The sequence below is a fragment of the Orycteropus afer genome, unplaced genomic scaffold (assembly GCF_000298275.1).
Source record: "Orycteropus afer afer isolate SDZICR_OR568_19922 unplaced genomic scaffold, OryAfe1.0 scaffold00001, whole genome shotgun sequence".
In the NCBI taxonomy this organism is placed as follows: Eukaryota; Metazoa; Chordata; class Mammalia; order Tubulidentata; family Orycteropodidae; genus Orycteropus; species Orycteropus afer.
This window is the reverse complement of record NW_006921588.1, coordinates 9380992-9396245: the sequence shown is the minus strand read 5'-3', so window position 1 is coordinate 9396245 and position 15254 is coordinate 9380992. Positions and strand designations below refer to the sequence as shown.

At 36.4% G+C, this 15254-nt stretch overlaps 1 protein-coding gene across 1 annotated transcript in view; it reads left to right on the top strand.

Annotated features, from left to right (window-relative positions):
- Positions 1 to 12453, top strand: part of FAM171B (family with sequence similarity 171 member B) — a 63226-nt gene extending 50773 nt beyond the window's left edge. The window contains exons 5-8 of the mRNA XM_007959742.2: positions 1899 to 2069; positions 3572 to 3688; positions 10723 to 10846; positions 11109 to 12453. Coding sequence (XP_007957933.1) covers positions 1899 to 2069; positions 3572 to 3688; positions 10723 to 10846; positions 11109 to 12453 — 1757 coding nt within the window. The remainder of the gene's footprint in view (positions 1 to 1898; positions 2070 to 3571; positions 3689 to 10722; positions 10847 to 11108) is intronic.
- The last annotated feature ends 2801 nt before the right edge of the window (positions 12454 to 15254 follow it).

Genomic DNA, 15254 nt, shown 5'->3' with positions numbered 1-15254 from the left:
TGGTAAGATTTATTCCCAAGTATTTTATTTTTTTGGTAGCTATTGTAAACAGTATTGATTTCCTTATTTCTTTTTTAGCAGTCTCTTTGCTGGTGTAGAGGAATCCAACTGATTTTTGGATGTTGATCTTATATCTTGCCACGATGCTAAAACTCTCAATTAGTTCCAGTAGCGTTTTGACTGAGTCCCTTGGGTTTTCTAGGTATGGGATCATATCATCAGCAAGTAGGGATAGTTTGACTTCTTCCTTACCAATTTGGATGCCTTTGATTTCCTATTCTTGCCTTATGGCCCTGACTAGGGCTTCCAGTACAATGTTGAATAGAAGTGGTGATAGCGGGCGTCCTTGTCTGGTCTCTGTTTTCAAGAGGAACGGTTTCAATCTCTCTCCATTGAGAATAATGTTGGCTGTTGGTTTTGCATAAATGCCCTTTATTATGTTGAGGAATATCCCCTCTATTCCTATTTTGCTCAGGATCTATTTTGATCAGAGTTTTGATCAGGAATGGGTGTTGGATTTTATGGAGTACCTTTTCTTTATCAATTGATATGATCATGTGGTTCTTCTCCTTTGTTTTATTTATGTGGTGGATGATGTTGATTGTTTTTCTAATTCAACAGCACTAATATATTTTTATAAAGTTATTATCATCTAAAAGTTAAGGAAATGGTGGAATTTTATATTTTATTTGACAATGCACTCATGAGTATTTCCTTTAAAAATATTCCATACTTCTTTCTGTATATCCATACTTTTTCCACCATTTTAATCTCTTGTTGCAACATACCTGAAACTCCACCTTTAATAAAATCACTTTCACATGATCTGGAATTCTAATGGTTTCAGTTGTATCAAATTATTTTTCTTTTGGTTTTTTTTCATCAGAGCAACATTCACCAGTCACAGTTATAAAGGCAAATAGGAGTTTTGGTAAGATAAACACCAAAACCAAAAAACCAAATTCACTGCCATCAAGTTGAGTGTAACTCATAGTCACCCCCTCCTTGGGTTTCCGAGGTGGTATCTCTACAGAAGTAGATTGCCCAGTCTTCCTTCTGAGGAGTCGCTGAGTTTGAACTGCCAGCCTGCTGGTTAGCAGTCAAATGCCTTAGGCACCAGAGCTCCCAGATAAAAACCAGTTGCTGTAAAGTTGATTCTGACTCATGGCAGCCCCATGTGTGTCAGAGTAGAGCTGTGCCCAGTAGAGATTTCAGTGGCTGATTGCTTTGGAAGCAGATCTCCAGGCTTGTCTTCTGAGGCATCTCGAGGTGTCTCGAATCCTCAGCCTTTTGTTAGCATCACCCAGGGACTGCTTTGTTAAGATATATCTTTTTTTTTACCTGCTGTAGTTGACCTACCAGTGCACTAGCCTCACTATTCTCTTTCTAGCCTATGTTTCCTACTTGTTGCATCTTTGACTGTGCCTGAGGGTATCTCCTGGTCCAGGAAGCAGGCCTGACCCTCACATGGGAAGAATCCTCAACCAATGAAGAATAAGTGTTTGTACGTAAAAATTCCACAGGTTCCTCACCTTGACTAGGAAACTCTGAGCCAGATTCTGTAGTCTGTCAGGTCATCAGGGGACTGAGCTGGAGCTGCTCAGTAAACGTCTTGTGTTGGCTTCTCCTTCTGTATCACTTTTCCACTCCCTTACTGGTAGGCACTTCCTGGGATTACAAGCCAAATAAGTGATTTGCACTTAAATCATTACCTCATGTTTTGTGGGAAAAAGACCTCGCTACTTGCTCTTATAAAGATTACAGCATAGAAAACCCTATGCTGCACTTCTAGTCTGTCACTTGGAGTTGCTGTGAACTGGAATTGACAACATCCAAAAACAACATATAATTGTGACCCACGTTTACATATGATTTTAATAAAATGTCTTCTTTTTCAGGTTTTGAAAGCATTGAATTGGCTCCTCTTGCTGCAATATGTGTCAAAATATATTCTGGAGGAAAAGAATTAAAAGTGGATGGCTCTGTCCAAGTTTCTCTCCCCCTTCTACATACAAATGATATAAGTGCAGGGGATCATATACCTGCCTGGAGATTTGATATGAGCATGGGTATGTGAGTTAGGTGAAAATATTGTGAAAATTTTAAATCATCTTCTTTTGTATATTTTTCAGTAACATTACAATTTAAAGCACTTTGTTAATGACCAAACTGGCCTCACTTATACAACTGTGTGGGAATATGATACCACTCCAGCATGTCAAAAGGAGCTCTGTTAGCGTAGTACCTAAGACATTTGATTGCTAACCCGAAGCCTTGTGGTTCAAACCCACCAGCCACTCCTCGGAAGGAAGATGAGGCAATCTACTTCTGTAGTGATACCACCTTGGAAACCCAAGGAAGGGTTACTATGAGTTGGATCTGACTCAACAACAGTGAGTTTTTGAGTAACATCGTGTCAAAGGATAGCATTATTTACTTATATTCCATTCTGGAAATGTGGAGTGGTGGGTATTTGGGGCCAAAAATCACTCAAATATCTACTAGAGCAGGTAAGCAGTATATACCCATGTTTTTTAAAAGGAGTAGAAAATATAGGTAACAATGGTAGCATGTGGTAAATGCAGTAATTAGATTAACAACTCCTGAGATCTGGTTTTAGTCCATTTTCCAACAGTGTGGTTTTGCACAATTTTCTTAACTTATCTGGACTTCAGTTTCCTAATCTGTTGAATCAGAATTATTTGAAAGCACTTTAAATAAAAATAACTAACTGCTTCCTTTCAGTTCTGATTTATGATTGCTCCCCCCGACAAGGCCTCTGTGTTTAATTACCTTCTAATCACAAGGGTTTGAATAGGTCTGTCACATCTGCCAACACTTATGTGATTATTTAAAAGCAATAAGTTGACAGATTCTCATCATTTAAAATTTCTTCATCTTACTAAAAACACTGTTTTAGACATTGTACATAAGTCATTATAGCAAATTAATAAGCCAAATATGAAAATTTTAAATCGTTTTGTTATGCTGATTTCCATAAAAAGTATGGGTTTTACTGAGATTTTTGTTTAGATATATGGTAAAACTTTATTGTATCAAATAGCATTTTTTAAAGCTTTTAAAAATTAGTTTCAAAGAGCTATACCAATACTAATGGACAAACTGTATTTAATAACAAAATTACTGAAGCCATAAAGTACACACTATAAGTATTTAACAAAAAATTTAGAATACATGACAAGTAACTGCCTGTTGATGAATTGGGATTTCACTATTCACATCCTCAAAACAGATCTTGATATGTACAATTTAAACATTGGGAATAGTCATGATTTCCCTAAGTCAGTCTGTACCTTAGTTTACTTATAATTATTTTATTACCTTTTGTTGTAACAATCATTCAAGTTATTCTATTTTACCTACTATTATAATATATAGAGAGTATAGCAAATATATTATTCCGTGGTAATATAATGCCACAGTTTTTGTAATCTTTGAAAAAGTTCTATAAGGTAGTCTATATATGACCCAGCAAACTCCTATTGCCTTTAAAGTATATTAACTATAACTAATTGATTGATACTTTTTTTACTTGCTTTTTTTTTTCTAGGTGTTTGGATAAATGATGGCCAAGGAATAGTCCAGGAATATAATAATCATTTAATTTGGACATATGATGCACCCCATTTAGGCTACTGGATAGCAGCTCCACTTCCAGGAACTAGAGGTATTATAAAGAATGAAGGAAACAGTTGTTTTTTGTTTGTTTGGTTTTGTTTAGCAATGCAAATAGAAATACTGGAATTAATACCACCAGATAATGGGTTTTATTCTAAGCATTGCCACTTACAATGTATGATAGTAGGAAAAATCACTTAATCCCTTGATCTCAGATTTTTTTGTTTTTAAATTTATAAGAAAAGATTAAGTTATATGAATCCTAAGGTCACTTGTAGCTATAATGTGTGATGAGTCTGGGAAATATGAGGCTTGTTCAAATGAGGTATGTTTATAGTGTCCTATTCATAAATTCTGAAACTTGCTCTTAGACATAGAGTAGCTAAAACAAATGGAAGAAATAATGAAGTAAAGAGCTGAAAGAGGATTTCAAAGGGTGGCTCCAGAAGACAAAATAAAGTATTATAATGACACGTGCAAAGACCTGGAGCTAGAAAACCAAAAGGAAGAACACACGCAGCATTTCTCAAACTGAAAAAACTGAAGATGAAATTCAAGCCTCGAGTTGAAATACTTGAGGGTTCGATGGGCAAAATATTCAGTGGCACAGGAAACATCAAAAGAAGGTGGAGGAATACACACTGTACCCAAAAGAATTGGACATTCAACCATTTCAGGAAGTAGCATATGATGAAGAACCAATGGTACTGAAAGAAGAAGTCTAAGCTGTACTGAAGTTTAGTGAAAAACAAAATCCAGGAATTGACAGAATACAACTGAGATATTACAACAAATAGATGCAACGCTGGAAGTGCTCACTAGTCTATGCCAAAAAATTTAGAAGACAGCTACCTGGCTAACCTACAGAAAGAGATCCATATTTGTGCCCATTTCAAAGAAAAGTGATCCAGCAGAATGCAGAAATTGTCAAACAATATCATCAATATCATATTCAAGTAAAATTTTATTGAAGATAATTCAAAAATGGTTGCAGCAGTGCAGATAGGGAACTACCAGAAACTCACGTTGAATTCAGAAGAGGATGTGTGAAGGATATCATTGTTATGTCTGATGGATCTTGCCTGAAGCAGAGAATGCCAGAAAGATGTTTACCTGTGTTTTATTGACTATGCTAAAGCATTCAACTGTGTGGATCATAACAAATTAGAATAACGCTGCAAAGAATGGGAATTCCAGAACACTTAGTTGTAGTCATGCAGAATCTGTTCGTAGACCAAAAGGCAGTTGTTAAACAGAACAAGGGGATCTTGCATGGTTTAAACTCAGGAAAAATATGTGTCAGAGTTGTATCCTTTCATCATACTTATTTAGTCTGTATGATGAGCAAATAATCTGAGAAGCTGGACTAGAATGTGGCATCAGGATTTGAGGAAGGCTCCAACGCTTTCCAGTTTTTTCTTCACTCTGTTCATTATCATTCTATGGAGGAAGAATCTGATTGGCCCAATCTTGAGTCATGAGCACCGGGAGGAAGGAAGGAGGGAAGAAGGGCTCTTGAACAATAGTATACCTAGACGTCTTCCGAGAGAAGACAGGTGGTATCCTAAATGAAGACTGGCCCTGTGTTATGAACAGAAGGTGTATGGAGTCTGGCAGTGAAAAAGGAATTTTCTATTAGGGAAAATCGATTCCTGTTGTAGGAAAATGAGTATTTTGTCTTCCTAAATTTAACATGGTGTCAAAATAGCCATATAATTTGCACCTAAGGAAACTACATTCACCTCAAGTTGTGTAAATCTCCTCTAATAATATTCAAACACATTATATGTTTTGTTCACTGAATGTTCTTCACAAAAGAAAAATCAGATCCTGTGTGATCCACACAAGCAGTGCATCTGCTGCAGAGTTCATCCTGGGACTACTCTCACCATTGTTGTTGGGGTTATTTTTGCTGTTATTTTGTGACTGATCCTTGTGTCATAGGTCTTACATTTTTCATTTTCTTGGCTTATGACATAGTTCTAGAAATACTGGTAGACATGTAGCCTCAGAGAAAAGGTCTACAGGAGGTAAGTGTTCTGAGACCTTTCATGTCTGAAAGAAAAGGTCTTTATTCTATAGTCATGTATAATCACTAATTTTGTTGAACACAGATTTCTAGGCGGGGAATAATTTTTCCCCTCAAAGTTTTGAAGGGATTCTTCTAGCATTGATGAGAAGTAGGATGCTAGTCTAAGACTTAATCTTTTGTATGAAGCCTATTTTTTCCCTCTCCAGAAGGCTGTAGGATTGTTTCTTTGGCCCTCTGCAGGGAAATTTCATTTACCATATCTTGATGTGGGTCTGTCTTCAGACATCTTGAAGAGCGCATGGTATAGGTCATCAGTCTAGAAATGCATATGTTCCAAAATTGTCCATAATCTTTCATTTCTCTGGTTTCTTTTTGGTCCCTTCTCCCTTTTTTAGGCCTTTTCAAGCCCTCCTTTGGCTTATGTTCCTTCTTACAGTTTTCTATTCTTGTTTCATGATTGTACTATTTTCTCATATCTTTCTGAGGATATTAATAGTATATTTTTAAGTTTTCGTTCTTGCACTGTCTCCAGATTTCCTCCATATTTGTTTGCTTTCATGTCTTTCATATTAAATGCTTTGAGTAACTAGCTGATGACCCTTTGAAAAGTCCATTTCAAACTCTGTGTGCATGAACGGAGAGTATAGACTATGGATTTCATTATAGCATGATCTGACTGGGGCCTTTTTATTGGAGAGCTTTATTGTCAGTATCTGAGTCTTTTATAATGAGCTGGTCAAATTCCCGAGGCAGATTTGCCCAGTGCCAAAAGAAGGTTGGGGATCTATACCTGAATTTTCAACATGGTAGGCCGTTAACTAAAGCTCATGTCCTCTAGTACAGAGTCAGCCTGTCAGTCACTGCTAACCCACTAGAGAGAGATTAAATCTGGAAAGCGTTTGCCATGATTGTGGAGGGGAACTTGCTGGCTATGCATCATTTGTAGAGAGGATTTGGAGAATGAAGTTTCTTAGACTTCAGTCAATTCCGCTCTTTTGTGCCCCATTTTCTTTCCTGAGAAAACTATTGCTACCACTTTCTGGGCTGATTGGGTGTTGCCTGGTATGCCTCTAGTTGCTTCTTGGCTTTCTCTCTGTCAGCTTTGCTAACTCAGCTTTCTCGCATTCAGTGTTCTGCTGCTGTGTCTTAGCCCATTGTCCTCTGTCCTTGTGAGTTTGTGTGTCTACAGACACAAAACAAAGCAAAACTTTCAGGATCATTTTAATGATGTTTTAGGAGAGAGTGAAAGTTAAATGCATATGTCGTTCCTCCAACTTTAATCATGTGTCAGAGAAGATTCTTTGGGTTTATCTAGTGTCTTGGCTCCAAGCTGAGAGACACCGGCTGCCTGGCTATTTCAGATGGTTAGGAATAGTCCCGTTACACACCCTGATCCAAGATGTGGATGACATTTTACATGTTTCTCTGTAGTGTTCTATCATCAAACTCTATCTTATTCTTGTAGTTTGAAAAATCTCAAGGTTTTTTTTTTTTAAATAATATTTGATTTTTATTGTCATTTTATGCTTGAATTTGAAACCATGGCAAGTACAAATACTTTTTTTCAGGGAACCCAAAAGTTAGTATTCCAGTAGAAGTAGTATTAACCATTAACCATACATGATCAAGAGGTATTCTCTCTGTTTCTATTTGAACTTCATGCTTAACAGATTATTTATTCAGAAATCAGAGGGTAGCTACTTTTGTTATTCAGGATGCAGAAGATCATGCAGTCTTGCCAGCTGTCTGGCTTTATCCTGTTCTATATTTGCATCTATAATGAAATATTGATGAAAAAGAACAAATAATATTTAATTTAACACTTGAACTTTAACCAAACCCAAGTTATTTAATTTTTAATAAAAATAACCTAAGGAGCATTTGAGTTTTATGAAGTAAGTGGAAATTCTATTTCAACTTATCGGTTGGGAGAAAAAAAAAATTGTGTGAAGTGGAGTTTTTAAATGGAAGCTGAGATTCCCATTTGGTTTACCTTAGATATCTTCTAGCGTTGCTTTTGAAAAATCTGTTCTGTGAGCATATCCCAGCCAAATAAATACACTACTAGCTTTGGCTTTCCCAGTAGCTAACTGTACAACCTCAAAATAGGCATTGACCTATGTGAGTGTTGAGTTTTCTTGTTTCTAAATTGGAGAAGTTGGGTATGATGATCCCTATTGTCCATAAATATTTTAAGATGTGAGTGTAATATAAAATCAAAATTGGTTCTTTATAGTGTGCTGGAGCTACTTTCATTATAATTTGGTTAATAATATACTACATCATTTTTTTTAAATGGCTTTTGACTGGAATTCTCATTTGACTGGAATTCTAGAATTGCCTGAAAAAAACAATGTTAAGTACAAGAAATTAAAATCAAGTAGTTTCTCACAGATTGTTGTAGAAAAATAGGAGGCCAAATGGTAGATTTAATAAATAATCACTTAATGTTTTTAAATGTGCAATTCAAATACATGTGAACAAAATATATTATAATCTTCTATCTTTCTAACCCTATCTAGGCATACTCTTTCTCTGCATCTCATACACTTGCACAGATGTGCACACACACTCACACACACATATTTTTGTTACTGTCATACATATAGGATTTGGAGAGAATCCAGTAATAACGGCATCCTATTTCCAAACGCTAATTCTGCTGGGATGCTGTGGCGTAAGAAGTTGTTAGCATTGTTCTATTGAGGAAACATTTATTCATAGGAACAGAAGTTGGGTTTCACTCAGTTATAATCAAACTTTACTCTGTTGCAGCTCTGAAAACAGAGTAAGAATTTGCAGATAGAATTAAGTTACTCTAATTTCTTTTTTAACTTTGCTTGAAGAAATGTCATATTGTGCAGTATTGTATTTTATTGCCTATTAGATATAATAAACACTTTATTACTAGTCAGCATATATGAAATTATAGTCAGCATTGGAGTGTCTTCTTATATAACCTTGAATCTTCATTTAACAAAAACAGTAGTGTAGCATGTGTCAATCACTTGACGGGGGATCTATGTAGGAGATCCTGGATACAGTAGGAGAACAATGTGGAACAAAATTCAAAATCATAAAAAAAACAACAACTATCAGACCAGGTTTGCTGGTCTGATAGAGCCTGGTGGAACCACTGAGACTATGGTCCCTAGCTGCCCTTCAGGTCTGGAATTGAACCCACTCCTGTGCTTTCCAGTCAAACAAAAGACAGGCATATGAGCTGAACATTTCATTAGGTAGACACAGTCCTTGGAGAGATCAATCATGGGAGAATAGAGGGGCTATGTATGCACAGGGAGACAGCTCTGGGGGCAGGAGTACATGGGAGGGAAGGACACAGGGAAGAGGTAGCTATGGGGAGGAAGTGGGAGAAAGCCTGTTGCATTGGGGAAGATTGCAATCAATGTCATGAGACAAAGTGTATGTGAACTGCTGTATGGAAGATGAATTTGCTCCATAAACTTTCACCCAAATCACAATAAAATTAAAAAAAAAAAAAAGTGTACCAGGACTTACACTTACTGAATGCTTATCAGGTGTAAAACACTTTTCTAATGGTTTTACAAGTATTAACTCATTTCTTCTCTCACAACTCATATGGGTAGGTATGACTATCACTATTTCTGCTTTACAGATAAGGGAGTGAAGCACGAAGGAATACAACTTACCCAAGATCACATATAAATAGATTGTGAGGGTGGGATTTCAATCTCGAGACTGGCTCCAGAGGCTGTGTGTATAACCTGGATGTTGGTTCTCTTAATCTCTCATTATTACCATTATTATTATTTTTATTAAATTAGATGATGAGAAACTTGAAGGATAGACCTAAAGACTTCATGAGCCCTAAGTCTCTTCCAGTGTTCTAGCCCAGCTGGGAGCTTTGTTCTGGACATTTTCTCATGGCTCAGATCGCCGGTTGCCCCACCCCATTCATTACCCTATCACTCTGAATATATTTTAGAAGGTAGATGATACTGATCAGTAGACTATTATATGCTTTCTTGAGCAAAATGAAGTCTTAGTAATTTTGAGGTAGATTACCTCAAGATTAATTGCCCAATAGCATTTATTTCTGTATATAATCTCAATAGTTTACACTGATCATTCTTGTGTATTTGCCACCTTTTACAGCAACAAAGTTTATATATTTGTGTGTGTTTGCTCTGACCGCATGGTAATAGGTTGACTTTGCCTCTGCTGATTTAGGATTACAGTGCCTTCCTATTCTAGAATCCAGGCTGAAGAATTTGCAAGTGTTAGTCCTTCAAGTCCCAGAATTTTTGGATTTTCTTGATTGTGATAATCTCTGCTCGCTTTGGAAAATTCCTTTCCAAATTTGTCATATGTATATATAGTTAAATGTAGTTTCATTACCAGCATTGTGTCTCAGAATCTCTTCACACGAAGTTCAAATTAATTAGAAATACTTTCTCCCAACTTATTTTACTAAATATTTTGCTACTGCATACCTTGAGTCACTGTTTTTCCTGCCTGCTGAAACAATTTCCTTACCACTCACTGCCTGGCCTAGATACCAATGTCACACGTTTTATGTTTTTGTTAAAGCAAGCAGTGTCTCTGCATCTACATACTAATTTCTGTATCTAGGAGCTCTTGTGGTGGTAACAACCCCAATCTCAGTGGCTTATAATAGCAAACATTTGTTTGTTGTTTGTATTTCATAAATGCTTCACATTGGCTGCTGCCCTTTTGGGCTCAACTTAGCTCACCTTAACATGGTTTCTCATTCCTCAACCCCGAATGAAGAAATAGTGACTCTTCAGGTTATACTACTCACATAGTAGAAGGCCAGAGGGGAGTGCCAAATAAGCCCATTAATGATGCTCTTATTTCATTGGGCAAAGCAAGTCAATTGATTAAGCCCAAAGTCAGCAGAGTGGGAAAGTTGCCACAGGAGAGGAATGAACAAATAAAATTGTTTATAAACAGTCTGCCTCATCTAGGATATGACACAGTTGAAAACTTGACCTAAAATAATATGTTTTCTCTCTGTTTTGTTTGTTTGTTTACATTGAAACATTTAGGTTTAGGTATAAATGAAGATTCCAAGGACATCACTGCCTACCACACAGTGTTTCTTACAGCCATCTTAGGAGGAACTATAGTCATTGTCATTGGATTTTTTGCTATACTACTTTGTTACTGCAGGTACAAACAATATTTATCAGTATGTACAAGCACAGAAAACTATCATATCATGGTATCAATTCAGTATATTCTGTGCATTACAAACTTTATTTGTGAAAATCAATTGTTTGATCTTTAAAATATATAGATTAAAAATAAAAATGGATATATATTTATATTGACATTACCCATATAATACATATTGTGGGGTGGTTTATTGAATGAGCCTCGTAGATTATAACTTAAACATTTTATCTTTTTCTTCTTCTCTCTTCTACTCCAGGGATAAGTGTGGTACTCCACAGAAAAGAGAAAGAAATATCACTAAGCTCGAGGTCCTCAAAAGAGACCAAACAACTTCAACAACACACATTAATCACATCAGTTCAGTCAAAGTTGCATTGAAAGCTGAGGAACGGTCACAGTTCTTCAATGCCCAGAACTCTGCGTTTAGCCCTCAAAAAAAGGAACCGCCAAAGGCGGAAGCTGAAGAAAGAGTTTCCATGGTAAAAACTCGGGACGATTTTAAAATCTATAATGACGATGTTTCGTTTCTGTCAGTCAATCAAAATAATTACTTGAGAAACCCATCACAGTCTTTGGAGCACAATATAGGATCCAGGCAAGCTAAACATGTTAACACCAGTCTGTCTCCATCTCTAGGAGATGCTCAAGAGGAAAAGAGGTATGTCACAGGTAATGAAGAGGTGTATGGGCGTTCCCATATTCCTGAACAGCTTATGCATATCTATAGTCAGCCCATTGCCATTCTTCAAACATCTGATCTTTTCTCTACTCCCGAGCAGTTACATACTGCTAAGTCAGCTACTTTGCCAAGAAAGGGACAGATAGTCTATGGCCAATTGATGGAACCAGTAAACAGAGAGAACTTTACACAGACATTGCCGAAAATGCCAATGCATTCTCATGCACAGCCCCCGGATGCCAGGGAAGAGACTATTACACTCGAAGGTCAGCAGAGCTTGCCATCCCAAACTTCAGATTGGAGCCGTTACTCTAACAGTTTACTAGAGTCTGTCTCAGTTCCTGGAACCCTAAATGAAGCTGTTGTAATGACTCCATTCTCGTCGGAGCTTCAAGGCATTTCAGAACAGACCCTCCTGGAACTGTCCAAAGGAAAGCCCTCCCCGCATCCCAGAGCTTGGTTTGTGTCTCTTGATGGAAAGCCAGTAGCCCAAGTGAGGCATTCCTTTATAGACCTGAAAAAGGGCAAGAGAGCCCAGAGCAATGACACAAGTCTGGACTCTGGAGTGGACATGAATGAGCATCACTCGAGTAGAAAGCTTGAGAGAGAGAAAACATTCATTAAAAGCATGCATCAACCTAAGATCCTTTACTTAGAAGATTTAGACCTGAGCAGTAGTGAGAGTGGAACCACTGTCTGCTCTCCTGAGGACCCAGCTTTAAGGCATTTACTAGATGGAGGGAGCGGAGCTATCATGGAACACCCTATAGAAGAGTCCCCAGGAAGAAAGAGCACTGTTGAAGATTTTGAAGCCAATACATCCCCCACTAAAAAAAGAGGCAGACCACCACTGGCCAAAAGAGATAGCAAAACTAACATCTGGAAGAAGCGAGAGGAACGCCCACTAATTCCCCTAAATTAACAGCAAGGGTGGTTGTGCCTCTGGTGTCTCTGTGCTGTTTAATCTTGCTTCTTATAAATCACAGTATGAACTTCATAGAAAGTTGAGACTGAGCAGTCTTATGGCCCTGGACATGTCTCAAGCAGAGCAAATAGTAAAATGCTAATTACAGTCATCAGAAGGATATCGAGGAGTTCTTTTTCCAGCTTACTCTTTTTATTTATTTCTGGGTGATGAATTTGAACTATCCAAGTTTTCAAAATGTAAAATAGCCTCAAGGTGTTAGTTATCTGAAAATGTTGCTCATTTGGCCAATTTGGCTCTGACTCTCTTAAGAATAACGAGTGAAACATGTACTCTTAAAGTTGCTTCCAACAATGTTGCCTCTGCCTTGATGACTACCCCTATGAAACATTTAAAAATGAAACCTTTCTTCTTCTGGCATCATATTCTTGTGAAATATTACTCTTATGTTGTTCTCTGCTTACACTTGAAATTAGCTATAAATGTTCTGGATTGATGGCATTCTAGAATTTAAAGGCAAACAACATTTTCTTTTTTGTGACAAACAGCCAGTGCATTGCATCATCCAAAAAAGTAAGTCCCACATGCAGTTCATAGAAGACAGGCAAGAAACTACTTGGTAGTTAAGGGATGAAATGCCGACTCTTTGGTTGTTTTTTGGATATAACTTCACAGAATAAGTGATAAAGGGTTAATTCATCATTTAGAAATCGGAAAAATTAATGACCCCTCACTGGGTTTCTGAGGTGGTATCACTACAAAAGTAGATTTTCCAACCTTCCTTCCAAGGAGTGGCTGGTGGGTTTGAACTGCCAGCCTTCTGTTTAGCAGTCAAGTGCCTTAGGCACTACGCTACCAGACTCCTTTTTTTTTTTTTATTCAAATTTTTAGTTTTTCGTTTTTCCACTGAAAAAGTGAAGTGAGCTCAGTGTTATCAAGGAAAACTTTTTACTAATCTAGGGAGGAAAATGACTTTAGTTTAGGATTGACTGAGACATGTATGCTAAAGATTAGTTTCAAGATTATTTCTTAAATTCAAAAAACCAAAACTCAACCATTTAACAGCTATCAAACTTGATTTTGAAAGTGTGTTAGATATGTGAATACCAAAAATTTAATAAAATATGTAGAGACAAAGGAAATTGACCTTTAATTTTTTTTTTCTGAAATGTCAACGAGAAGAAAAAAATGCCATTTTCCTGAGGTTCAAAAATGCTTTCAGGATATTCATTGTATATTCAGATGTTACTTTTTTTCTGTTGACATTAATAAAGAATGTTTGTGGAAAGCAGTTTGATTTCAAGGGAAATGCAGAAGTTTTTCCCTACATCATTTATAACTTTCACAACTTTTTTTATTTTCAGTTTTGGAAGTAATATATCCATATTCTTTCCATCACTGCTAAGAATTTATAGTGAGCACATTCAACGGCTGTTTTTCTTCATTTAAATTATAAGTGTCTTTTCCTAAAAACAAAAGATCTTTGTTAAATAAAATCAGTTCGTTCCATTTTTCCTTAAAATTTTTATGAAGGCAAAATGTCTGAAGCAGCATCTCCTTTCCTCAAGGGAGCAATGAAATGAAATTGCTTTATTTTTCATCTCCTGCTGTTCAGCATAGGAGCTCCGGTAGCATAGTGCCTAAGGCTAAGCAGAAGGCTGGCGGTTCAACATGGCGGCAACATAGAGACCCAAGGCACATAAATCAGTTCAAAGAACCAAATAGTCACATTAGCTACAGTAAAATGATAGGTCGGCGTATAGTGAAAGACAACAGCTTTTTCTACCCCCACCCCCCAAAAAAACAGTAGCCTTCAGGCAATTTTTCCCTGTAACCACTTCTGAAACATCTAACCTTTCAGATAACATTGCTACCTTTCTGTATTAACCCAAAGAACTACAGACCTAGACACAAGTTTTCTATATGTGAACTGTACTCCACCGAGGAAGTAAATGTTTTGGATAATACCTGGTCCTTTTTTTTTTTTTTTTCCAGTAATATTAAGACACAATTAGAGGAGTCTTCTTATTGGTCTTATACAGAAAGATGCATTAAAAATGGCATAAATAAACATGATTTGGAAAAGGATAAGAAGTTACTGCTCTGCTGAAGTGCCTTTGATATAGACTTGCTTTATTAGAAGGACATAATGACATCTTTCTCAAGTGTGCACTTTCACTCTGTTAGCCACAGTAGACAGATGTGCAGTTTTTATTAATTTAAAATATAGACCTGGTATTTCATGTTAGAACAATGAGTTTTGCATGTAAGTGACATTTATCTCTTTCTTGTGTGTGTTTAATCTTTTTTTTTTTTTTTTAAATTCCAGTATATATTGATAAATTATTTTGGAGTGAAGTTAGAAAATATATAGTAAAATGTTGCACCTGTTTGATTTTTAAGTTTATATTTTTTCCATATTTAAATATAAATATGTCATCTCTCTCAGCTTGGTATGGAATACACATAAAGGTATACCATTCAAGTATGCCATTTATTTTATTCATCTTACGTACGGAAAATGAGCAGGTATCCCAAGGGCTTTTCTAGAAATACTTGTTTGGTTTCAGAATAAAACCTTATTTTTTTATACACTGCACATTCTGTTCTCAATTGGAAATTATAGACAGTGTATCCTTTCTAGTAATCAAAAGTCTGTAACTTCTCATTTTTGAGTAGTTCACAAATTTCCTGTTCAAAAACTGAAGCCATGCACTTTTTCTTAACCCAATTAATAATAAACTAACAATATTCACAACTTTCTTAAAATTTTAAATTGAAAACCAAGTTTTTTGCAA